A 25,626-nucleotide genomic window follows, 5' to 3' on the forward strand; every position below is an offset into this window, starting at 1 on the left:
TACTGCAGAATTGGTGACGTCAGTTATCTAAAACAAGGTCTTAATTCTCTTTATTTGGGACTCTACTGACATCTAGTGTTTAGCAACAGCATTGCATATTTACAGAAAACCTCCCCACATCTATCTATCTATCTATCTATCTATCTATCTATCTATCTATCTATCTATCTATCTATCTATCTATCTATCTATCTATCTATCTATCGTCAGTACACCCCTTTAATTAAATAGCTTGAATCTGACAAAAGTAATCATTTCATTGTTTTTAAACTACGCTTAAAGGGATATTTCTATTTATTCACTGGATTACTGATAGGCCAAAAAAGCTGAAGTCACCTGCTGCCATCTTGGTACTCCCCACTCTCTCTGAGTCGCTTCATAAAAATGCCTGTAATGTAACGTCATTGCAATAACAATCCTATCAATACATGTACATATGTACATCATCAATATAGCACTTTTGCCACATCATCATATAGCGTGTGTTTGTGTGCACTTGTGTAGACACCAGAGTGAGGGCCATTTTTCCAATTTCACCACAACAGTGAGGACCAGTTGTCCTGACAAGGTGTTTTGCTAATGGTTCGGTTTAGGGCTAAGGTGTCATTGGTTTAGGGTTAGGGTGAGGTATGCATTGGTAATGCTTAGTTTGAGTGTAAGGGCGTAGAAAGGGTTGAAAATGACTGAAAATCAACTGAAGTCAATGGGAGTCAGCACATGGTCCTCACTACATATACCAGAACAAACGTGTGTAATATTCTAAACTTGTGATTTCACAGTACCATGTTCCACCAACTGCCTATGAGCTTTCCAGTGAATAAATAGAGATCACTGTATGGAACCCTCAGAAAAGACAAAGGGACGTATAAAATGAAGGAATTAGCTTCACAGTTGTCTGCAATAGTGTAATAGGTCAGTGGGCTTATATATAGGGCGACAGGCAGTCACTGTGCTGTTTGGTGACATGTTTTTACTAAACTCAACATGGTTCAGATGAAGCTAGGGAAAGAGGAGTTTTCTCAGGGGATTAGAAAGAAAATGTTTAGAGTGGTGAGACCTGCAGAGAGGATCAACGGACTCCTCTTCCCTCCATGAAAGACATTTCATCCCAGTGCTGCGTGTCCTGAGCCCGTAACATTATAAATGACCACTCACTCCTCCACCATAGACTGTTCTCCCGGCTGCCTTCTGGGAAGAGGTTTCGAAGCATTGCATGCAGGTCCAGCAGATTCCAAAACAGCTTCTTCCCCACTACCATCAGACTGCTGAACTGTTGAAAAAACTCTAAATCATTTCACAGACTCTGCATCAAACTGATAACACCAAACCAGAAAACTGCTTCCATATCATGCTCATTTGCACAATGTTTTTTTCTCCCTCACTGTTGACATTTGATCCCTGCAGCAGTTTATGAAATGGAAATGTTCATTTACAGTCTGGAAAGCTGTACTAAATAAAATGTTGTTTTGTATACACTCCCTGTATACATAACCACAATAAATGTTGTGTAAGTTGAAGGCCCCAGAAGGAACATTAATGTCAAATTAAAGAGACTGGTGATATGAATGATTACTAAAGAGTCCAGAAAAAACTTCCAGAGATTAATGGTAAGTTTCATGTTCAAAGAAGATCAATGTCAGATCGCACCTTTCATCATTTAAGCCAAAATTGACTAAAAGGGAGACAAGCCAAGAGGACGCCATTGAAAACAATCATAAAACAGCCAGACTGGAATTTTCCGGACCACATGTTGAGAAGCTACAAAGCTTCTTAGAGAATGTCCTGTGGAGACATGAAAGAAAAATATAACTTTTTGTTAAGGCAAATCAGATCTATGTTCACAGACAAAGAAAGGGTGCATATCAGGAAAATACAGTCCCTACTGTGAAACATGGAAGAGGCTCTGGTATGATCTGGGCTGCTTTGCTTCATCTGGCATAGGGTGCCTTGAATCTCTGCAGGTTGCAATGAAATTTGAAGGCTATCGAGGGATCTTAGAGAGACGTGTGCTGTTCAGTGTCAGTAAGCTTGGTTGTATTTGCAGGCCAACGGGATAAAAACCCAAAACAAACAGCTAAAAACACCAAAGGATGGCTAAGAGGAAAACACAGGAGTATTCTGAAGGAGCAGAAACATGACGTCTGGAAAAGGCTCCCTTCACACCTGAGACAACTGAAGCAGTTTGCTCATGACGAGTGGGACAGAAATACCTGCAAAGAGGAGCAGAAGTATCACTGACAGTTACAGGAATGGTCTGATTCCCTGAAAAAGTTGTGGGACAAATATTATGTGTGCCATCATTTTTGCCCAGGCCTGTCAGTTTATTTTCTATCTTTGTATTGAAGCATGATTGAAAAGCTATTTTTTAGTTTCATTTGTTAACTTTTTACTGAATTATTATTTATCACTTTTGTCCTATTCCAGTTATTTCTGTGACCATGTGGGTATTTTCCATCATTAAACCGAGGTACCAAAAATTTGGTCTTAGTGTGAAACTGGACAATATGCTTTACTCTGCTCAGAGATGTGCTTCTTTTATTTGTTTATTGCTATGCTTGTATGCTTGTATGCATGCATGCACGCATGAATGCATGTATGTATGAATTGTTTATATATAAATATACATATATATATATATATAAAGTAAATATAAAGTGCAGGTTTATGATGCAACATGATATGATTTAACTATGTAAATAAAAAAAGTACCTTCTCTAACATCCACACAAGATTAGCACAAGATTAGATCCTGTTTTATTTTTCTACACAGCTGTGCATCTGTTTGAATGGAGTGGTTTTGTGGGCGGATTATAGGTCAGACGTCATCAGATGCACTGATAGGCTCTGACTTCAGGCTTTATTGATATTACAGTCAGCAAGAACTGCCAGCTGAATGTCACAGTTCAACAAACTGCACTGAACACAGTGTGTAGAATTCCAGGATTAAAAAAAAGCAGTATCTCAGAAAAGAACAAACATTATGTCCTCTTTTTAATACAAACAAATAAGTCTTATAAGCAGGAGAAATGTTTTTAGACAACAGAAAGAGGGAAATATGTTAATATCTTAATGATAAGGTTTCTTTTTTGATTTTTATGTTTACACATTTTAATTTTATCTTTGAAAATATAATTCTAAATACAGATAATCTCAGAGAAGGGGGGAATTGTAAAACGCTTGATTTTTTATTTATTTTTTTTCTTATTTTTATTCAAAATAAATACTCTTAATTATACATATACAGTATGGTCTTTTGCAAAAATGTCCAGTAATTTATAAAAGGTTCTTACTTCATTTAACTGTTAACCCATGTTTTTGACTGTGTAACTTCTGATGCCTCTTAGCCAGGACACCGTTTTAAAAGAGGTTTTTAAACTTGATGGGTTTTCCTGGTTAAATAAATGTTAAATTGAAAAAAAAAGATAAGTAAATAAAGAAATTGTTCCTTGGAAAAAAAGGAGGGAAAAAAACGCAGAAATGCCAAGAAAATATTAGAACATATTTTTTAATTGAGTCCATTATTTAAACCTTTTAGAAAAGTAAAAAATATATAGTAAAACTAGAGTAAATAAGCTAAGACGAATAGCAAACACAAATTAAAACAAGAATATTGTTATCTTATGAATATGAAGAAAGGTCTTATCTAGGATACCAAACTCAGGTGTCCTCATTCCTGTTAAAACTGTGCTGTGCATGTTTTCACGGCGCCGCTCCATGCATTGAACTGACATAGACACCATGTTGTGTGCTTTAACAGTCCAAAGGTCAGTTCTAAGGGTCCTGATAAATCAACAACCAGAACAAACATCCCTATGTAGACAGGCCAGAGTGAAAGTTCAGTCAACATGTTAGGGTCAAAGATTTCAACCCTTGTTGTTAAGGGCTCTCTAAAGGCCATTAAAAGTTAAGTAAGTTAAAGACTTTACATAATAGAATAATCTCTGCATTCATTTACTCTCTAAATTCAAATATATTCTCCTTATATTCAACCATTAAACCAACTATTTAAATTTTGTGGTTTGGAAACCTTGCAGCACCGACTGATTTCATGTTTTTGGCTTCCTACAGATGTATTGTCAGATTTAAACACATCATCAAACAAAATATAAATTTTAAAGAAAACTGAAACATAAAAAAAAAAAAAAAGGAGATTAAAAAAACTTGGTTGGTCATTCCAACAACACAAATCCCTGATTTAAAGACACTAAAGAGCAGATGTGAAACAAAGTCTGACTTCTATCAACCTATAAAGGGTTGCAGCAGCATTAGTAAGGGTTTGGGTCTGTGTAGAACAACAGTCAGAACCATTAGTTACACATTAGGAGAGTAGAAAAGGAGAGAGGAGGAGGCTGCTCAACCAGAATTACTCCAGGATCTCATCAACAAGTCATGCAAGATGTCAGAGAAGATCCAGGAATAACATCTAAATCTCTGCAGGCCTCATTGCCACAGTTAAGGTCAGAGGTCAAACGGTTCTGCTCAGTATGACCTTGATGACTGAGAATCATCACCAGCACTGAGCAGAACTTTTTAGAAGTTATCTACTGCTGCTGCAGAAGGAGGAACAACCAGGTATCGGTTCAGTAAATAGTTAGGATTTGCTTGTTGTTAGATAAATGTCAGACATCCCAACAGCTAAAAAATAAGGACCAAATGAGGTTCTGATTGGGCTGATTCCCAGTTCCCCTCTCCTCTCTCTCTTTAAAAGCAACAGCGCTCCTTTAACACCTGCTAGAGTTCATCATCAAGGTGATGGCTGATAGCATTTGCATGCCACACAGTAGCTCATTTGTTTGTGTCCGCTGCTTACCTGGTGTGAATAGATCTCATGCTGCTGATTCCTCATCAAACTGGAAATCGTCGGAAATGTTTTCATGTCAGGATTCTGCTTTTGGATCATTTACAGGAGTTCCAACACTATGAGGTGTTACCAGGAGTGGTTATCAGAATCCAGCTCCTCATTTTTCTCTTCTCCTTTAATCTGGATAAAAAGAAGAGAACTTTGAGCACTGAATTGGATTAAGGACAACTTGAAGTTCAGATTCTTGGCTGAAAGACTGCAAGTCCCGGTTTCCGTTTTTTTATACTTCGGGACTCTAGAACTGGGATGCAGAACCTAGAGGATGATGGAGTGTTGCTCCACTCTCTCAGGGTGGTGACAAGCCTGAGGCTGAGCAGAGAGGAGAGCTTAGAGCAGGAGCAAGTGGATCAGAGAGATCCGGACCAGGAGCAGATAGATAATGGAAGAATTCTGGCAAAGCTGTCTTCCATCGAGTTCCGCATACAGCAGCTGCAAAGCAGGCGGTTCCTGCTGATGAAGATGAAACGCCACAGGAGGAAGGATGAATGGCGCAGTGGAGGAAGCTCAGAGGAATGTGAGTTCGACCACCTTTCCCTGCTGGTTAGATTGTACACCAGAAGGCCTTGCCGATCGACTGAGATGTTCTCAGTTTGAATTGAAATTATATATATGCTGCAGTTCTGTAAAAGTCCCTGGGCCAAACGCTGGGTCTCTGCTCAGGGCCGGTAAACAGATGGATGGGGCCCTGGGCAGCTTCTCTGAGGTAACATTAATCCCAGCAAAGCTAGAAAACTGGGGCAAAGTTATAATATGAAACCAGCTAATATTAACCTGCCTTAACTTTGTATTTGATCACTCACTGATAAAGAAAAAAAAAATTTTAACACGGGAGAGAGTTAATTCCCAGATCTAAGCGAAATGATCAGAATCCAGAGTCTCTTGGGAGACCCCTGCGGGCTCGGAGCGTCTAAAGCAGGCATGCCTAAAGTCGGTCCTCGATGACCGCTGTCTTGCAGGTTTTTGAGGTTTCCCTGCTTTAGCACAGCTGAATCTGATGATTCCAGTTCAGCAAAAGCCTGTTAATCAGCAATAAATAAAAATTAGCTGTGCTGAAGCAGGCAAACCTCTAAACCCTGCAGGACAGCGTTCCTCCAGGACCAACTTTGGGCACGCCTGGTCTAAAGGAAGTTAAAAAAAAAAAGTAAAAACAAAAACAAAAACAAAAGGATTGCAATTCACAAATGGTTGGTTTTGCTTCTGGTCCCTGAACCAATGACATATTTAAAGAGCGTTCTTTAAATAAATAAAATATTTCTGATGTCAGAGTATGACTATAGTCTCCAGGCATTGACACAGGCTTTGAATTCCCTGTGACATTGGTCTGTGTTGCTAGTGATCATTGAAGATGATGAGGATGATGATGATGATGATGAGCTGAGGACCATTCAGACCGAGCTGGAGGACCTGCAGGCGAAAAAGGAGGAGCTGGAGAGAGCCGGAGGGAGCCTCACAGTAAACTCTAACGAAGGCATGTTTCCCCTTCATCCTGCTCTATACACTCTCTTTACATTAGACTTTAGTTTACTCAAAGTCCTGTTTGAATTCCTGCTGCCAGTTCCCAGGGAACAGCTGCCGACTTACAAAGAGACTCCTCGTGGAGGCATCTACATGCTTCCTCCTCCTCCTCCTTCTCCTCCTCCTCCTGAAGAGGTTACGGCTGCAGCACCAGATCCAGCGGAGGACATCCTGCCAGGTATGCTTCACCTCCATCATCAAACACCTTCCATTAATGGTTGGTGAGATTCCCCTAACTGGTTCTCTGTCGGCTTCTTTTGTTCTGGCTGCAAGTGGAGAGGCTGGGGATGGCAGCAGGGGTCACAAAGTGTCCATCCTGTGAAGAAGTGGTTGTCACGGAAACCCAAAGCACTGCAAGTGAGACTACATGGATCCTGTGCTTCGTATGCTCTCTGATGGGGTGAGTTGTTGCGTTGTTGTGAATAAGTCAGAGGTTCAAATCCCTGACTGGCATATCTCCTCCCCTCACAGCTGTGTGGCAGGATGCTGCTTGATTCCCTTCTACATGAAGAGTCTCAAGAACGTCTCCCATCACTGTCCCCGGTGCCAGGCCAAGATTCACACCCATAAGCTGCTTTGATTTTTTCCCATCTCATCACATTGTAGACTTTCTGGATTATTATCCAGTAGAACATTCACTAATAAGTGCATATATGGCTGTTATATGGCTCTCTGCCCAGGGCGTCCCTCTGGTGGGATGTAGAATGCTAACTGTTTACTTTTCTACTGGTTGTTTGCCCGTTGGTCAGCGGGAGGAGGGCGCCCCCTGTGTGGTTCACAGTTTGAGAAAGGACTCTAAGGAAATACGGAGCTCCAAAATCCAGCATCCTGATTTCTTTTCTTTCTTTTTTTTTTTTTTTGGGCCAAAAATTCTTGACAAAAGGTAAGTAACAAAAAACAAAAACAAATAATTAGTCTCACATGGCCGCTGAAAAATAATAATAATTTGTTGGATTGGATTAAATTGCTGTGATCACCAATGTACATCTGACAACAAAGTATCTTGTCTGCTAAAGTAATTATTCCCCATAGCATGATGCCGCCACCACCATATTTCGCAGTGGTGATTGTGTGATCCATAAACCTTTATTTGTTTAACACAAACCTTCTCCCTGGCCTGTCTGCTGGGTTCCTTGGTTGTTAAGATGCTGGTTGTTCTCCACAGATCCTCTAAAGCCAGGACCAGAGCAGATTCAATCATAGAAAGATGGACTCCATTGATCAAATGATTTTGTCTAAAAATAACAGGAAAAAGTGAGACAAGGACAAGATTTTTTCCTTTTTTTAAAAAAAATATATAAATTGAAATCAAATTAAAAAACCTCCTGGAGATTGAAATAGTAATGAGAGAATACTTTTTACAGGGCTTTATGTGGAGGTACTGTTTTAGCCAGGTCAAACTGTGAACCAGCTGATCCATATCCTGTGTACATATATTTATGTATATAAATACTTTCTTTGTAAGAAAAAAAAGCTGTCAGGACAGCTAAGAGAAATGATTTTCTACATCTTGTACATCTGCTTATGTCATCTTCCAGTCAGATAGATGCTTTACAAACAGATTAATTCAATTCACAGGCTGTTGGTCTAAATACTGGTCTGTTATATTATCGTTTACATGTTTATATGTTTATAATGACAGTCTCTATTCACCTTTGCTTATGTAACCTTTCAGATGGATAAGGTCAGGACATCTAAATATGTGTTAAAAATTCCCCTATTTTAACAGCTCTAACAATAACAGTCATTATGCTTTTAACAAACAATGAGCAAAAATGCAAAGCAGGATGTGAGGAAATAGATCCGCTCTGAGCACCACTTTCTGGTTGCATTATATCAGATGTTGCACCGCTGTGAAAAGCATAACACAGAGAACTTTGCAGGTCTCAGTGTGTGGATATCATGTCCAGCTCTGATATAAGGCCTTCTGACCTGCAGCTGAAGCTTGAGAAAAAAACTGTTCACAAAACGGCACAAAGAAGTCGGACACAGCTCTGGATCTACGCTGGGTTAAATAAAAAATAGGGAATCCTGAAGTGATCACAGTTTTCAAGTCCAGCTCTCATCTGGATTTAATGCAATGCTCAAACATTAGCAAAGAGGTGGAGAGCCAAATGAAGCTGAAGCTCCATTGCAAGAAGCAACATTGGAACAAAATTGGTCAATTTTTCTCCAAACATTATCTGAATAAAAGTCAAACAGAATATATCTTATTGCACCCATTTCTCCTAAAACCTAATAAATCATTAATAGTTTTCATCCTCATTTTACTCATAGTGCAACAGTTATACATATATACTGTGTATATAATAATTTGTTAATAAAATAGAAAAATTTGTATCCATTTTAGTAAGTTTTTCATGTAAGATGAAGTCCAGACTGATGATTTCCTGCATAAATGAAAACACATTTAGGATACGAACATTATCTGTATCAGATTAAAAACAAAACCTTCAATGTAGAAAGTCAGGCCTGATGGAAATAGTTTAGTTCCTGTTAAAGATTATTTTCAAACATTACAAATGAGCTTCATTCTAATTTATTTACATATTCCATTTTCCGTCAAACTAAGTCTTTTTAAACTTTCTATTTTTTGTCACGTTAGAACAAACTTCAGTGTTTTAATGGGATTTAATGACAGAACGCAAATGATCACATAAGGTAAAATTTGAGCATACTTCACCAAGTAAATGCCACAAGTAGATTTTAGCAGTTAGATTGGATGGAAAATGTTTTAAAGTTTCACCAGAGTCTTAAGTTAGATTTAGCTCTACACTTTGACTAGGCCATTCTTACTCCTGTGATCTAAACCATCCATTATATCAATCAAGTTCAAGTTGATCCTCCATCCCTGCATCAAGCAGGATTTAGCTCGATCCACCATCACTTAAACACTGACCAGTTTACCTGTTACACAGCATGATGCTGCCAACATCGTGTTTAATGCTGGTCAAAAGAGCGTCATTCTTTCATTCAGGCCTCAGAGCGGCAAGGTATCAAAGAGAGAAGGGTTGTTTATCATATTAGAGTGTTTGGGATACAAATGACGGTTCTCATAAGCTTGACTGTTTCTCAGGAATTATTTCATAACATGTTTTTTTTTTCAAACTGTAATTGTTTGGGTAACGGTATGTGGAGACCTTCACAGTCTTCCTGCAGGGTTTAAATTAGTGAGACAAACTTTGTCTATGCAGTGCAGGGCTGGGCATCATGTCATCTTGTTCTCTTATTTTTTTTTTTGCAAAGACAATAAACTGCCAAATGAGAAATTAATCAATCTTCTTTCATTTTCATTATAGTTGAATACATTTTCCCCCACAACAGTTCACCTGTTCTTGTTGAAGTTTTCTAATAAGTAGAGGGTTTATTTGTGTTACCCCAGAGCTAGATGATAGCCCAACAGTGCTTCTCTCCCAAGCAGATCATTAAGGTTGTTGCCATAAGTTTCCACATGGTAGCTATATATGGAGCTTAATTAGAAATAATTTAATAATAAATAATAATCAAGAATTGAACTTTATTGATCTCACATTGGAGAATTTTACCTCTGCATTTAACCATTCCCTTAGGGAGTAGTGGGCTGTCATCCTGGGGCGCCCGGGAAGCAGTGTGGGGTTAAGGGTCTTGCTCAGACACGGAGAGTGGCAGCCTGTGGGAGTGGGGCCCCAACTCAGAACCTCAGGATTCCACTAGGCTGCCACTCCCCACCATTTAGGGAATAACATTTTATACAACGAAAATGGAGGTGAGAAAGGGAGAGGGGATAAGAACTAAGAGATAGAAAGGACAGAGCAGATGGAAAACAGCAAAAACTGACAACGCAGGAGATGTACAGTTTGCCTGAGACAAGAGGGAAAGAAAACACAACAAAACAACAGCCAAAACAGGACAAGTCAATCATACTAAAGATCAAAGAAGCTTCAAGAGCAACGGGTATCCCTTAGGTACACGGTCAGTATGTGTTTGGAAAGCAAAGCCTATGGTGATTACACCATACTATTCAGGGTTGCATATATCTGTAGCTGCTGCTTAGTACTTAGTGTGTATCCATGAACACCACAAAACAAGCTTCTGCGGTGTGAATGCATGAGAATGCACATATATGAAGGGTTAACAAGGCTTCCTCAGAGGAAAATATGCTCAGCAGGAGGTATGGACGGCTCCAGAATCGCCCTACAGGGCCCAAGATCGATAAGAGGCACACAGAGGAGGGCAGATATAGGAATGGATGCACCCAGCAGAGAAGGATGCGCAAGAGGACCCTGGGCTAGGGGGGGAAAACCCCAACAATGACGTCAAAGACTGGAGAATCAGCTCTGGAACCAATCTGAGAGGTTTCAAACCTGACTCAAACCAAAATAAATGTGTGGCATTTGATATCACTTGTCCCTGTTTTCCATGTTAGAGAAACAGTTATGTACGGGTGAACAAACAAAATAGATGCATTTCTGTATGCAAACATGGACATGAGCTGCCAAGCAGTGTTTTAAACTCACTACGAACTCAAATGTGGTGGCTTTCTGGGTTCCTCTGCTCTGAACGCTCATTTAAAAAACAAAAATACTGGGATTAGCATCATAGTAAGTGTTCAGCTGGAATAACAAAAAACGCTGGAAGCTTTTCACAGTACACCCAGTTTTATTGACACATAAAAGCATACTGTACTCATATATACACATCTCTAGAGTATTTACAAAATAAAAAGCCCATGGATGGTACATGTAGAAAAATATGCATTACATCTATATAAATATGTACAAGATGTGCAAAACATATGGCATTCCAACAAGAGGCATGGCATGGGTGGTACAGACGGACAGTGGAGGGAGGGGGGGGCATGCAATAAGCAGTAGATGCAGCGCTGAAGTCTGGCTTAATGGCGTTCAAACATCAATAAACCCCCGTCCCCACTGAGCCACCCAGATATGAAGTGCTTTTAAACCACGTCTGTCGCAGACAAAGGGTGAAGGATCAGACAGACGGTTCAGTATTTCACAGGGAGAGCAGCTGTCAGTCATCAGAGTCCCACGTAGTTTCACTGCAGTTTCACAGCTTTCTGCATGTTGGATGTAAAGTATAAAAAAAAAAAGCAGAAATATACACAGGAAGTCCTCACTCGATATATTTAACAGTCAGGGTACATCAAGTAGGCCGGACTTAAAAGCTTAAAAACGGCCAATCAGGAAAATGAATAAAGTGAAAGTTTAACAGCTGCTCATTCAGTGAGGAAGATAACCACAGCAAAGTGATGAAGAGGAAGAAACAGTCTGAACTAGAGGAGCAGGGCTCACTGCTTCACATGAAGACGTAAGGTAGTCGCCCTCCAGTGGCCATGGACATAACTGCAGCACAAAGTGGTTTAAAAAGCAGACATTTTTATCTTAACCGTCTTGACGGCTAAACTGTGACCACCTTCATGGACATGCAGAGGACAGAAGGAAAGATACACATTAGGGCCAACATGGCAACATGCTGACTTCCCTCATACATACATGTGCAAACAGACACGCTACAGACAGAAACACGGAGCCATGCAGAAATATTCATACCCACTGCAACCACCAACTTCAATGCTCTTTTGTTTCACTTCCTGTGACAGACCAACATAGAAGAGACTGTGAATTATTTATATTAATATCCTACATGGGGGAAAAAATTATTTAACCAGAACCGACTCAGACAATTTAGACTTTATGTTCCTTCAACTTAATTGGTGGCATTAGGAGAGGGATATATAAGCTGGAAAATATTTTTAACACCTAATGTGCTGACAAGATAGGTATGGTACTGCAAACTGCCAGAGCCCAACAACCAGATTTCTGAAAGAAAAGAGAACCACTTTACTACAGAAGGTCCAAACGCACTGCTAGTTGTTAACTTTAACTCGATTAAGTGTATATATTGCTAAACAAACCACCCCTATGCTGAAACACAGTGGTAGCATCATCATGCTGTGGGGTGGTAAAGCTCATGGTTAGTTTAAATCCAAAGCCTAAGTCTGTAAAAGTTTTAATTAAACCTGAAATCTGGTCTGATAACAATCATCTTACCAAACATTAAGAAGCGCTGGAGAAATCGATGGAATCCCAGAGAATCTCTTGAGAATCTCTTTAAAAGTTTCAAATTTCCATCCACACCCATGTTACCTCATGTTTAGTCATATTAACCCCATTAAAGCTGATTGAAGTTGGTGGTTGTAATGCAAGTACAAATATTTCAATAAACAGAGTTTAGCCTACAGGCCACCGTAGCTGTGACTCAGAGCTCTTGGTCTTTTCCTAATAGCTCTATCTAGAGTGACAGTAACTTTAAACTTAGAGCAGTGACAGCTAGATGTGAACAGCTCAAAGAAGTTAGCATCCACGATATTACCTGCTGCTAGCAGACCAACCTAGAAGAGCTTCAGTGTCTCAAAATGATCTTTGTTCCCTTTCTTCTGTTTCATAAAGAGGGGAAAAAAAGCTGCCGTCTTTTCGAAAGTTTGACTTGATATCTTTAAAATTACATTCAGTTATAGAGAGACGGACAACCGGCGACGTTGGTCATCAGGCGTCGCCTCGGATATGCAGTGTTTACATTTCTTTGTTCTCTTTAGTGCATAGCTCTGATCCCGACCAGCCATCTACGGTTTAGTCGCAACTTTGCCTGAAGGAGACGAGCGAGTCTGATTGGTCCATTTGACAGGACCAGCGTGTTTCAGAGCCTTAAAATGTAGTGAGAAAACGAGGAGACTTCGCTCTGATCTGTTCTTCATCCTGGAATAAGAGCATGTTGTGAAAAGTCCACCATATTGATATGCCTTCAGCTGGTCTGTAAAAGAAGCTGTTTTTTTTCTGTTGAGGTGCAGCTCGTCTCAGTGAAACGAAGCGCAGAGAAAGGACCATCTGCGACGGTTCTGAAAAGGTTCCGATAGTGTGTTTTAATTTACAAAAATATCCATTCTGATTTTCTATATTTGGCTTCGTCTCCTCGACTTTTACATTTTTTTTTTGTGCAGCCATTGCTCAGAAGAGCTGTGCGAACACTGAACGCTCGCCGCTCTGCCTGGGTCAGAACGTTGCCGATTCCAGAAGAGAGGGATTTGGCAAAGGAAGAGCAAAATGCCGAGTTCCCTCCTCCTAACCGAACCGCTTTCCTTTCAGACTCTCTTTTTGCGTCAGTCAAAGTTCAGCTGCATGTCCTGTGGTTCCAGGAACTCTGTCGGGAACCCGGTCGGCATGGGTGGGCCAGCAGGGCTCTGAGGAATAGTGATGTCGAGCCACTCCATGTTATCCAGGTTCGGGTCGAACATGGCCAGGTTTAGGGAAGACGGGGAAGGGGAGGAATCGTGGAACGACAGATCTGACGTGTCCATAGGAATGAAGAGCTGCTGGTCGGCCAGGTGGCTCTGCAGCTCCTCCATCAGGCCCCGAGTGCGAGGGTCCGACGCAGATGGCGTCTCAGCCAGAGTCCGCTCCAGGAAGGCTTCCAGCTGGTTGTCTGAGGCCAGTGGGGAGAAGCTGGGGCTGCCGACGGAGCCGAGGGCAGCAGGAGGAGCCAGCTGGATCTGTGGCGGCGAGCGGGACAGGGCTGTGTTCACAGGAAGGGTAGTGATGCTGGCTGTGACGGGGTGGGTCTTATTCAGCGAGCCGGGAGGGTCCTGATGGATAAAAGGAGGGATCTCTGGAGGAGGAGACAGAATGTGGAGTTAAACCATGACTTCCTCTGAGGAAAAACAACTGCTAGCAGGTTTATTCTGGTGAAGAACAGAAACACTTAAGATGATCTGAGTCGTTGCATAAAATCAGTTTTATGATTAGAATTTCATTGATGAAAGGAAAAATTTAAATCAAACCAATCAACTCAAGTCTCACTGACGGTTTCCTGCTCAGAGTTACTTTCTCTGAAGTTTGCACTTTAAAACACCACCCACCTCCGCTCTCTACCAGTATGTCGAACAAGTCATCCATGTGCTGGCTTGTCGCCGTGGGAACCTGGAAAGACATCAAGACATTTGTCCATCAGCACGCTGAAATAAACTGGTCTGAGTTCTCAATGTGAAAAATAATCCACTCTCCTCCCAAACGGAACCCAGAGGAGTGAGACCGACGGTGTGGATGTCAGTCTGGGCCACACTTAAGCATCCGACTGTCACAGCGGGCCTGAAAATCTAGCTTTGAAAAGAATTTACCTGAATGACTGTTGCTTCTTTTTAGAAAACTGATGATTAATTAATATAAACAGTTTAAGTTTTTTTTAAGCTACATCAGTCTGATAATAGATTAGAGATCTGGTCTGTGGACAGTCTGCTGCTGCTCAGCAGGCCTTTTTTGGAGACCGTTTTGGAAGACAAAATGCATATCTACCCTGTAGGAAAAACTTTTGTTGAAAATTATGCAATAAATTAGGATTTTTTTTTTAACAATACTTTATTTACACAATTTAAAAGATAGAATCAAATACTGATGTAAAACAAGTGTCAGTTAAAAATGACTATTAATATAAAAACAAGTGTCAGCTAAAAAGAATTAAATAATGAAATTGTTAAATTGCAGTTTTCCTTCATCTGACACGGTATATAAAATTTTGGTAAAACCCCACAACAGAATAAAATCCTCCATGTTCTGTGTGGCTCTGAGGAAGTGAAAATCCAGCTTTATTCTGGCTTTACTGTTGCACTTCCACAAAGTTACGGCATCAAGATAAGGTCTCTCCTGCAGTCTGTCTCTGTGGGACAAGTAAATGGCCATCTTTGCTTTACTGATTAAAAAATTTTAAGGTCGGGCCTTTGGCTTATTTTTTCTATTCTGGCAAACTCTTCATGTAAAAAGAGCATTTATAAAAACCATCACAAAAAGACTAAAAACACTAATGAAAAGGCTAAAAATTGTCTTTAATCTTGTGCATTACATAAAAACGGGGAACATATCTTCAAACAGACCGCAGAAAGGACACTCTTTTAAAACACCCCGATTAATAACTGATAAAAACGAGATTGTTGCGATGGCACCGTGTAAAATCCTCCATTGGAGATCGCCAGCTCGTTTTTTTATATGGAGGCTAATATAAGGCCTTGACTGGGGTGCTTTTTTCTGAAGTTATCGTGTCCAGATGCAGACCGGCCGGTTCTGAAGATGTCTTTTGTTTATTGCTTTTGTGCAGCTGTGGTAAAGGGCTTTCTGGTCCATATTCAATAAAAAAATAAAAATAAAAAAATCAGGAGAGATTATCACTGAGAAACAATCAGAGCTTCATGCAGGATCAACCAAGAAATTCAGTCGACAACAGAAAGGTTAAAAAAATGTTTGTATTTACGAGATATTTTAACCTCCATCTTTCCAGCTCTGCAGCCATCACATTACTGATGGGGTCTGCATCCTGCAGCTCTGTGGAGCTTCTTCAGTAACTTTAAATAAAGAACCAACTAATCTTTTTGAATAAAGAAACAAGTTTAGTTCAGTTTTTTGTGTTGGATTTTTATAAAAAGATTAATTCTTCTTTTAATCCGATTCTAAAATATATCCTTTTCTAGAAAGACAGACAGACAGAAAGATAGATAATGAGAAAATATTCATTTTCCACATGTAACTATCTAGTAGAAGAAAAAGATAACTTTTCTTTCTGCAAAGGTTTTAATCATTAACAAAAACACTTAAGTTGCCTTTTTCTAACAATCGTGGCTCTAAATTAGTTAAATTTAGCTGGACTGAGGATAAAAAAAGCACTTTGGTTTGAGCAATCTGCAGACGCCGGGTCTATTAGATCTGATTAGAAAATAATAAGCCGTCTGTCATCGTTCTTAATGCTGCAGCCGATTGGTTTTAGAGGATTCATGTTGAAGCTAACTCACCTGTGAAGCGTTGTTGATGTGCAGACTGCGGCTCTGTTTGACGGCCTCCTCGTAGCGGGGGGGCTCTCTGGTTTTTGGAAGCTGATTCCCCATGGAGGGGGCCTGGAGGATGAAGGCCGGCTGCAGGGAGGAGATGGAAAGGAAGATGAGCAGCTGAATAAAATACTGAAACTGGGGGGTCAGATTAGAACAACCAGATCAGCCTATCATCAGTACCTTGCTGAGGGGTCCGTTGGAGACCTGGTGGTTGGGGGATGTCTGTGGAGACACTCTGTTGTCTGGAGAACGCTGAAGGAAACGCTGAGGATTCATCTCATTTCTGCTCTGGTTCCCCAAAGAAGTGGTCAGAGTCTGTGGAGACCATCACTTCCTTAACAACAACGCAGCTCAGAGAATCTATTTCTAATTTCTATAATTCTTATACGCATCTGCATCACAGTTCTGGATGATATGAAGCTATCCCACACAGGGTGAGAACTAGAAGGAGTGAAACAACTGGACGACTGACTGACCTGCAGCAGAGGCTGCTGGTTGGTCGATATCTGCGTGGTCGTGTTCTGAAGCTGAGGAAGTGGAGACTGGATCAGACCTGGACAGGAGGCGGACGCCTTCAACACGGGCTGAGAAGATTGAGGAAGTCGTTTTAGAAGATTTGCACCATAACAGACCTCAAACTTCACATTATAAAACATTACAATCACAAATATTTACGTTTCAAACAAATAGGGCCGACGTAAGAAAAAGAAAATAGATCTCAGTTTTCAGTTATCCTCCTTTCCTCTGATATGCAGAAATAATAAGCTTTCACAAGTCCTCTAATCACTAAAAAGACCAACTGCAGCTGCTTTGGGTCTGAGTCTAGGTAACCAAGCAGACAGACCAGATGCACCATCTACAGCTTTGAACATTGCTCTGTTCAATTCATCATCTGAGGACGGACCACCAGCAGCACACTGGACAAGGAGAGCATTAATCAGAGAAGTAGTCAAGAGCACCATGGTGACTCTGGAAGAGCTGCAGAGATCATATCTAGATATACTCTGGCCTAAACAGGGAATGGACTGAGATGAGGGCCAGATATCCCATAGAGGGGCCCTTCAAACATTCTGCTGACACCAAAAAGAGACTTTCTGGACCACATGCTGCAGAGCAAGAGACCATCCACACTGTCAGGCATGGTGATGGCAGCATCATGCTGGGGGACAAGAATCTATAAGTCTATAGGAGATGGATGAAGCTAAATCTAACAATCTTTAAAGAGTGTTAAAGACTGCAGACGACCCAAAGCTGCAGTGGAGGTTCACCTTCCAGCAGGATGACGAGCAGCCAGAGATTTTAATTTTATTTATTTGAATTAGGACATTTATCAACAAGTCAGCTTAAAGCATCAATGTAAATATGCCAGAATTAGCAGCTAAGAACAGTTAACATTAAAGTCGTAGGGAAAAGGCTGTTCCAAACGTTGCATTTCCGAATTCTCCCAAGTGGTGCCCGAATTTGCAAGATTTGAGTGATTTGAGTGAATGTGATTGGTTAATTCGATTGTCAAGGGGCGGGATTGTTGCGCGGAAGGTTCGCAGGGAAGTTTGGTTGTGGCCGGTTTGTCGGAAGCATCTTACTAACCAGTTAGGAACTTAGTGCTAGTAGGTTCCCAATGGGAAATTCCATTGGGACCAAGCAGCACTAAATTGGTGACTTAGAAACGACACTGTCAAGGAACGCTATGGACAGCGGGAATATGCAAGAGGAGGAGAGTTTTGCGTCGGAGGTCGTGGATGAGTCGCCTCCGTCATACATTTTTCATTTAGAGGAGGAAAGTGGGGACAAAGATGTTGTGGAAGAGGACGCCAGGATGGCAGAAGCTTGGTTTGGTGTAGAAGGCTTACAGCCGTACATGTTTGAGCCCTTGCTTCGCAGCACTGCCAGTTCTGTTAGCTCTACGCCTGCCGAAGACACAGACGCCCATCCCAGTGAACACTGGGATGGAATTCAATGGTAAAGTAAATGATTCGTATTTCTTATTTCAACCGTTGTGTATATTAGCTGCGACATATGAATCAAGATGCCATGACTGAAAACATTTGATTGACAGATGACCGTTGATATATGATTGGCTGAATTTAGGTGTTCAGGCTGACATATAACTAACTGGCCTGAATAAGATAACGAAAAAAAAAAAAGAAAAAAAGATTTTAAGGCAGGATTTTTTTTTTTTATATATAAACTTTCTAAATTTTGGGACAATATCTGATAAAGAGTACATTTATATACATGTTTAAGCCAGAATAACTTGAAATTTAAATATGATTCCCCTACAACTTTAAACAAGACACTATTGGACAGAGCAGAGTGGATACAACGGATAAAATGCCAATAACATAAAAACACAATAAAATGAAGTTAACAGACCCAAGGAAACAGATCAATTCACCTTTGAACACATGTCTGAGATATTAAAACTTATGTGGTTTGCACAGCCCCCAACATGAGCTCCTCTGATGGACTCAACCATTTGGCTAAACTTGGTCCTACTCTGCTGAACATTACAGTCTCCTCTGATTATAGCCCTACCTAGCGTTTATTCTAGTAATGTCTTTTTGCCTATAAGATCTGTTAGAGGAGGAGCAGCAAGCCAATTCATGGAAGGATTCAGGGATTAGGACAGCATAGCCAAAGTCCAGACTTGGATCCAACAGGTAATCTGCCAAAGTATCTAAAGGTATCTGTTCATAGAGATTCAGAGACTGTTTTAGTTTGACTTCACTGCACTGAGCTTCTCCTTTCTCTCAAATCTCAAATCTGGGATTACAACATGAGACAATATCAACCAGGATAAGTTTATTAAGCACTAAAATGTATGATCACCTGCAGGCTGACGGTGCTGCTGGGCAGCTGGATTGTAGTGGCGTTGTTGGGCAGCGAGACTGGGACGAAGATCTGAGTACCGGGCTGGCCGGCTGGGGTCAGGAGCGCCTGAGGCTGACCCAGCACCTGGGACATCCCAGCAGGGTGGGTGATGAAGAACTGCTGGAGGCTGGGGGCCGCAGGCTGGGACTGGTTCTGAGGTCCTTTCTGGGTCTGGGGGCTTGTGGTTCCTTGGTGCTGGATCTGAGTGATGCGCTGCTGTTGGGTCTGGAGCTGCGGAGGTTTGCCTGACGACACCGTGACGTCCTCCAGCTTCACCAGCTGAGGTCGCGGGCTGATGAGAGCCTGGATGGAGTTTGGAGTGGTGACTGTGGTGGAAGCACAGTTGGACAGAACCGGGCCCTCCATTTTTACAATATTTGAGCTCAGGGCTGCAGGAGCAGAACTCACAGACGTGAGCGAGGGGGACACAGACACAGGGTCCATCAGACCTCTCTTCTCCACCTCCAGCTGCATCTTCAGCTCCTCCACCAGCCTCTGCTCCTGCTCTAGCTTCCTCATCAGCTCTTCTATCTGCCGCTCCTTCTCATGGAGCCGCCGGTCCTTCTCCTCAGGAACCTGAAAAGGTTGCTGAGGGGAACCAGAGCTTCCCTTCTGGTTTTCAGACGAAGCTTCAGACATTCCTACATCCAGCTGGAGGGAGGACTGATCAAAGGGAATGGGCGAGTTAGGTGGAGTGGAGGACATCATCTCTGGGGCCACCTGCTGGACTGGAAGGATGATGGTGGGCGTTGTGGTTGTAGTGACCTCCATAGGGATGGAGGCGGAGGACGTGGCGGCGGGAATGGTGGGAGGGGCAGAGGTGTTGGCATTTTCCTGGAACGGCTTCAGTCTTTCTATCAGATCCGTTTTGGTTCCAGACACCGGGAGGCCTCGCAGCTTCAGCTCCAGTTTGAGCTCAGCTACCTGAGAACACAGACATGGTTAAAACCATCCACAGCACAAGCTGGAACCCATGAGTTCTTACTTTGGTTTCTATGAGACAGACCAGGACAAGGAAGAACAAAACTAAAGCAGATAATAAATTGGCTGCACTGAATTTTATTAAGGGGCTTCGGTGGAAAAGGGAAAGAATACAATTAGCGCTCAAAATGTTCTGAAAAAGCAAAATCTTCCTTTAGATTCAAAGTTCAGAACTGCTTTGGGTTGGTCTGTCACACAGAAGGCAGTTTAAATAAAGCAAGGTTTGTGGTTGGACCTTCATTTCATCAAGGTTGGCTGGCAGGACTCCAGGCTTGCGGTTGGACAGCAGGTTGTTAAGTCGAGGCGGAGCAGGAGGTGCAGGAGGAGGTGGAGGAGCGGCGGGCAAAGAGACTACGATGGAGGTGGGTAAGGAACCAACGTTGCTGCTCTGCCCCTCCGCCACAGGTCTGAAATCAGACAGGAAGTGGAGTTATTTACAGAACCACATGCTTGGATCATAGTTTCTGCAGAGGTGGGCAACCCAAAACCTGTACATTTACTGTGACTGTCGAATGGAAAAGTGTTTACTTCTACTCGTCGTTACACTTTAGGTGGCATTACTGCCACCTAAAGGGATGCAGGGAGAGAGACAATCTCCTTTTATATGTAATATGAAGTGTTTAAAATTTGTTTTGTGTTGAATTGAGTAGGGGTGTGGGAAATAATCATTTTGGCGATATATCGTGATATTCGGCTGCCCAATATAATATCGATCTTTCACTTCTTAGTATCGATTTAAAAAAAAAAATGGTTACATAAAACATTGATGGGAAAATGGGATACCTCTGCACCACCACTCTGGCAGAAAGCGCTGTGGAGCCCTTTAACTGTGCGTGCAGCACCAAATCTGTATTTGAGGCAGTCACAGTGGAAGAAAACCCCAAACATCATGGATAATAATACCTAATGAATATTTTCTGATGAAAATATACAGCACTTGCTGTTTTATCTCATCATTTGATTTTGATAGCTGGGGAAAATATGGCAATTTATAGTGATACAGCAATATCGTGATAATATCGTATCGTGACCCAAGTATCGCGACATGTATCGAATCACAACACTCATGCCAATACTCACCTCTAGAATTGAGGTTATATTGCAAATGCATTGCAGCTCCACAGCATAGAAACTAATCAGATGTTTAAGTAAAACGATGAAGGAAAACTAGGCAAGGTTTTCACCTTCTGGACTTTGATTGTCCAGTAATGGTATTATATTAAAGGAGGAAGTGGAAAAACAGACATTTGTTCTTCCATCTATCCTGAGCCTGCTTCACTAAACCAGTGTCTGGACCTAGAGAGCAGCACCACATAAAAAAGGCAGCTTGTATGTCTAAATAAGAGAAAACATCCGTAAAAGTAGCAGCATCCTTTTAGTTTTTCGTATCAGACATGGTTTTGTTGTTATTTTAATCATTTTTGGCCTGGATCTGCAATAAAAGCAAAACTAGATGCATAGAAATTGATAAATCATAGTTTCCGTGTGTCGTGTTTTTGGTAGTTCTATGGGGTATTGGAGTGGGTGTAGACCTACTTCAGAGGAGCAGGGAGTATCGTCTGGTAGTTGTAGTGCTGCTGCTGCTGGCTCAGGATCTGCAGCTGGAGGAAGAGCTGCTGCTGCTGCAGCAGGCGAGCATATGAAGAGTCCATGGGAGCCTCGCTGGCCTCCTGCTTCTGGTCTGGGGGGACGTACTGGTGGTACTTCAGCTTTTTCACCCTCGACTTTTGCTCTTTGCCCTTCTTGCTGCGAGTTTTCTCTGAAAGAGTTTTCTGTTGGCTTTGCTGCAATTAGATTGAAAACATTTGAAATCTTTCAATGTTATTAAACAGATGAAAAAATGTCTTAGATTAAATTCCAATAATAGGGAGCATGACTATCATTATTATGTCATTATTTAACAGGTTCTGAAATAACATTTTACATTTCAACAGGGGAAAACAAGTCTTTACTGTATTTTGTTGGGATTTCATGTTTTGGGCCAAAGCCAAATATTACTTTAAACAAATTTATGAGCAGCGCGTGAATTTAGCCCCCTTTTTTACCTGGAAGCTGCTTAAAGCGGCACAGTGCAACTTTTAGCCACTAGGGGCTGTTACTTCCAGGTTTGTAGTTTTAACGAGTTTGGTGTGACTGTTTTATTCAGGGGAGCTTTAGGCAGTGGCTTACTTTCACCAGAGTGGGTCCTGGTTTAGAAGGGGCAGCTGGAGTTGTGGACGGGCCGCTGTGGATCGCTGGACAGCTAACAGGCTGCTCGATGGCTGAGGCTGGCTTTGGGAAGTCTGCTGTTGGGAGAGGCTGGAGAAGCACAACAGAAATGGTGAAAAGCTGACAGGAATACTGAAACAAACATTTGCGCTGTGAGTTTAAGGAAAGCATTCAGGGAAGCTCCTTCTCTGACCTGCAGCATGGTGGTAGTAGTTAGAACTGCTGGTGCTGGGCCAGGTGATGGGGTTTCTGGGATTTTACTCTCCCCTGGTGAGGGGGCGGAGCTCTGAGACTCCTGGCTAGCCGGCTGCTCTGGAGACACGGCATCATAGCAGCTGTCTTCATCCAAAACCTTTGGGTAGTTCACTTGGCCAACTGCAGATAAACATTGGGTAAAACAATAGCTTTAGCCACCTGCTGTCCAACACAGACATACGTCCCTTTGTGTGACTCAGGTCTCTAACCTATGATGGCCTCTTTGAGGCTGGAATCCACTGGTAAGATGTTTTTCTCCACCAGCTCCATGGGACCGGGCCGCTGGGCGATCTTTTCGTTCAGGTTGTCAGCCAGGCGAGCCCTCTTCAGTTTCATCTGAGTGGCCTGCAGTGAGGGCTCTGCTCCGGTCTCTGGAGAGCGACGGAAACCAAAATGTCACATATTCTAGGAAAATGTCAAACACCTTGAAATGTCAGTCGGCTTAAAAACGGCATAAAGGTTTAAGGAATGGAAGAGATTTTTGATATTAGGGAGCTGAGGGAATCACTATGCTGTTTTAACAATAACTGATTCTTTAAAGGAAGGATGGAACTTCCACTTCATTTTAAAGCTCAACAGGAAACAAAGAGAATAAAGAAAAGAAAGAATTTGAGGATTATCAGCACCTTGCAGGATGTGCATCCTGACCAGCTCCGCTCGCTCTGGACGACTGCGGATCTTGTGCTTGAGGAAATTCTCAGTCTGAAAGAAATGCGTCATACAGTAAATGCTTTACATACCTATTAGAGCATTAGAAAAACACTTTTATGAAGTCAGAGTCATTTAAAAAAACACTAAAACAAAGAGATTAGGATATTTTGCTACATAAACTCTTATGTTCATTTTCTCATTAACATACCGGTATTTATATATTCACTGTTCTGTATATATTCACTCCTCGCTCCGCCTCAGGGGAAACATAGCAGATTCTCTTTGATGGATGTTCATTAAGAACACAGGAAAGCATCTGTAGACTCTTAAATTTTCTAGTGGATTCTAAAACCCCCCCCCAAAAAAATTCTTCCAACTAGACAGAAAAAAAAAAGTGCAGTTTGGAACAACGAAGAGCTTGTGAACCCTGCTGGGTCCTCACGTTCCACCAGCCTGCATGTTTAAGGTGTTCTCCAGCTGCCGAGCACCTGACCCGCCTAGGACCATGATTGGATGGTTTCACCAGCACAGCATGCGAGGCAACCATTTCTATCAGGAGCCTTGAAGCAGAAATGCTACTCAAACCTACAGGACAGTGGGTTACTGAGGACCAGGAAGTTACTCTTACTCAAAAGAAACCAGTATGTGACTTATTTTCCTTTTTACGGCTGATTTTGACACAACATCCTCTAGGGGCTTGACTAGGAAAATGATATTTCAGCTATTAAGGGGCCCCTAACACCATTTTAATAGGAATGGATCAGTTAAATCCAGCTCACTGGAGCTTAGCACTGTTGCTAACAACTGCTTATTCTTTGAACCCCATTTTTCCCAAAAATTAATTTCCCTCCATGCCTATTATTTGCAAAGATTCCAAGGATACAAAATCTAAAACTCTGGATTCTGCAAAGCTGTTTTCCTTATTTTCCCGCCCGTTTTGGACATCATCGATTCATGGAAACATTTTTATTTTAATAAGAAAACATAACTAGCTTTAATCAGTCTGGTTCAAGGTTATTTTAATGTTACTTGTGGACAAAACAACAACCCTAAAACCAAGTTGCCACAATTTAAGAACCCAGAGTTAAATTGGAAACCTAGAAGAAAATTAAACACCTCCTTCATGACAAAAAAAAGTCACTTTCCATCAATTTATTTCTCATTGTGCTGAATAAAGATAGCTGTAATCATTTTATTTCTAATCTTTTATAAATTCAGATTTTTTTGTGTGTGTATTAGCTCATGGAATAAAAAATAACACCTGAGGAACAGACTATTTAGATACTCGCTTTTTTATATTTCCAAACTTAGCCAGATTTGGAAAAATCCCATTTCCTTTATTTTGCAGGATAAAAAAAAAAAATCAAATCAAATGACATTAACATATTTTAAATAAAAAGCCAGACAGCATCAAATGTGGAAAACACTGAACCCTGAAATAACAGAGGGTTTTTCATGAATATGTTCAAAGACAAAAATACATTTTCCATTTCAGCCTCCACTTGAAATAAATGATTATAAAGAGACGATAAATTAGAAATGACTGGTATTGATTATGTGAACATATGATTTATGAGTCTGCCTGGTTTAAATATCTGATTGTGATTAAAACAGGAGGAATTAAGGCAGGTTCGTGTAATGTCTGCAATCAAATCAATTTGAAAATCAGGCACAAAGCGAATAAGGAAAATGAGGTCTAAATGCTCCCATAATTCAGGGGGAAAATACAGCAGATGAAAACCTCTGACTTCATAAAGCATTCTGCAGCTTAGAAAATAAAAAACAACTCATGTCGCGTTTCCCTTTCCTTCCAGTGCATTGTCAGCTACGTTTTTATGGACACAACTAATCAGATTAAAGGTGTGATCAGGTCAAAAATGTTTCATGGAGAACATGTCAGAATGAAGATTCTAATCCAAATCATTCCGATTGGAAAGCAATTTCATTTCCAAAGAGGGAAGTAGTTGTAACCAAACGGCATTAGAATTGGCATCCATTTTTACACCAATTCAGATCTTTGGAGTAAAATAATCACGATGCATACATGCAATGTCAACAGAGTTTTGAGTTTCCCATCAACCATGGTTTAGATTGGATGGGGGAAATGTAACCATAGCTCGTAGGACCACAAAAGTTAATGAATAATAGTCATTTGTGCCTCTGCTTCATGATACAAACTCGCAACAATAACATTTTATTTCTGTATTTCTGACAACAGTTTATATCTACATAATTCATCCTTTGGGAGGCGTTCCAGTTGATTTCCTCAGGGTTTATAAAGGAATGAGGAACTCTGATTTAATGCTTTTTAATGCTCTTTGAAATAATTTTAATACCATCAGAAAGAACCCATGACTCTCCCCTACAATATTCATATTCATATATATATATATATATATATATATATGAATATTGTAGG

The 25,626-nt window shown here is 41.1% G+C and overlaps 1 protein-coding gene across 1 annotated transcript in view; it reads right to left on the reverse strand.

Moving 5' to 3' along the window:
- Positions 1-11,011: 11,011 nt before the first annotated feature.
- mkl2 (MKL/myocardin-like 2) overlaps positions 11,012-25,626 on the reverse strand; it is a 41,700-nt gene continuing 27,085 nt past the window's right edge. The window contains exons 5-16 of the mRNA XM_015389384.1: positions 23,183-23,258; positions 22,766-22,927; positions 22,495-22,676; positions 22,263-22,391; positions 21,630-21,877; positions 20,329-20,500; positions 19,071-20,036; positions 16,718-16,825; positions 16,422-16,556; positions 16,206-16,325; positions 14,289-14,349; positions 11,012-14,038 (exon numbers count right to left, since the gene is read on the reverse strand). Coding sequence (XP_015244870.1) covers positions 13,533-14,038; positions 14,289-14,349; positions 16,206-16,325; positions 16,422-16,556; positions 16,718-16,825; positions 19,071-20,036; positions 20,329-20,500; positions 21,630-21,877; positions 22,263-22,391; positions 22,495-22,676; positions 22,766-22,927; positions 23,183-23,258 — 2,865 coding nt within the window. The 3' untranslated portion in view covers positions 11,012-13,532. The remainder of the gene's footprint in view (positions 14,039-14,288; positions 14,350-16,205; positions 16,326-16,421; positions 16,557-16,717; positions 16,826-19,070; positions 20,037-20,328; positions 20,501-21,629; positions 21,878-22,262; positions 22,392-22,494; positions 22,677-22,765; positions 22,928-23,182; positions 23,259-25,626) is intronic.

Source organism: Cyprinodon variegatus, unplaced genomic scaffold, assembly GCF_000732505.1.
Source record: "Cyprinodon variegatus isolate N-32 unplaced genomic scaffold, C_variegatus-1.0 Scaffold456, whole genome shotgun sequence".
Lineage (NCBI taxonomy): Eukaryota > Metazoa > Chordata > Actinopteri > Cyprinodontiformes > Cyprinodontidae > Cyprinodon > Cyprinodon variegatus.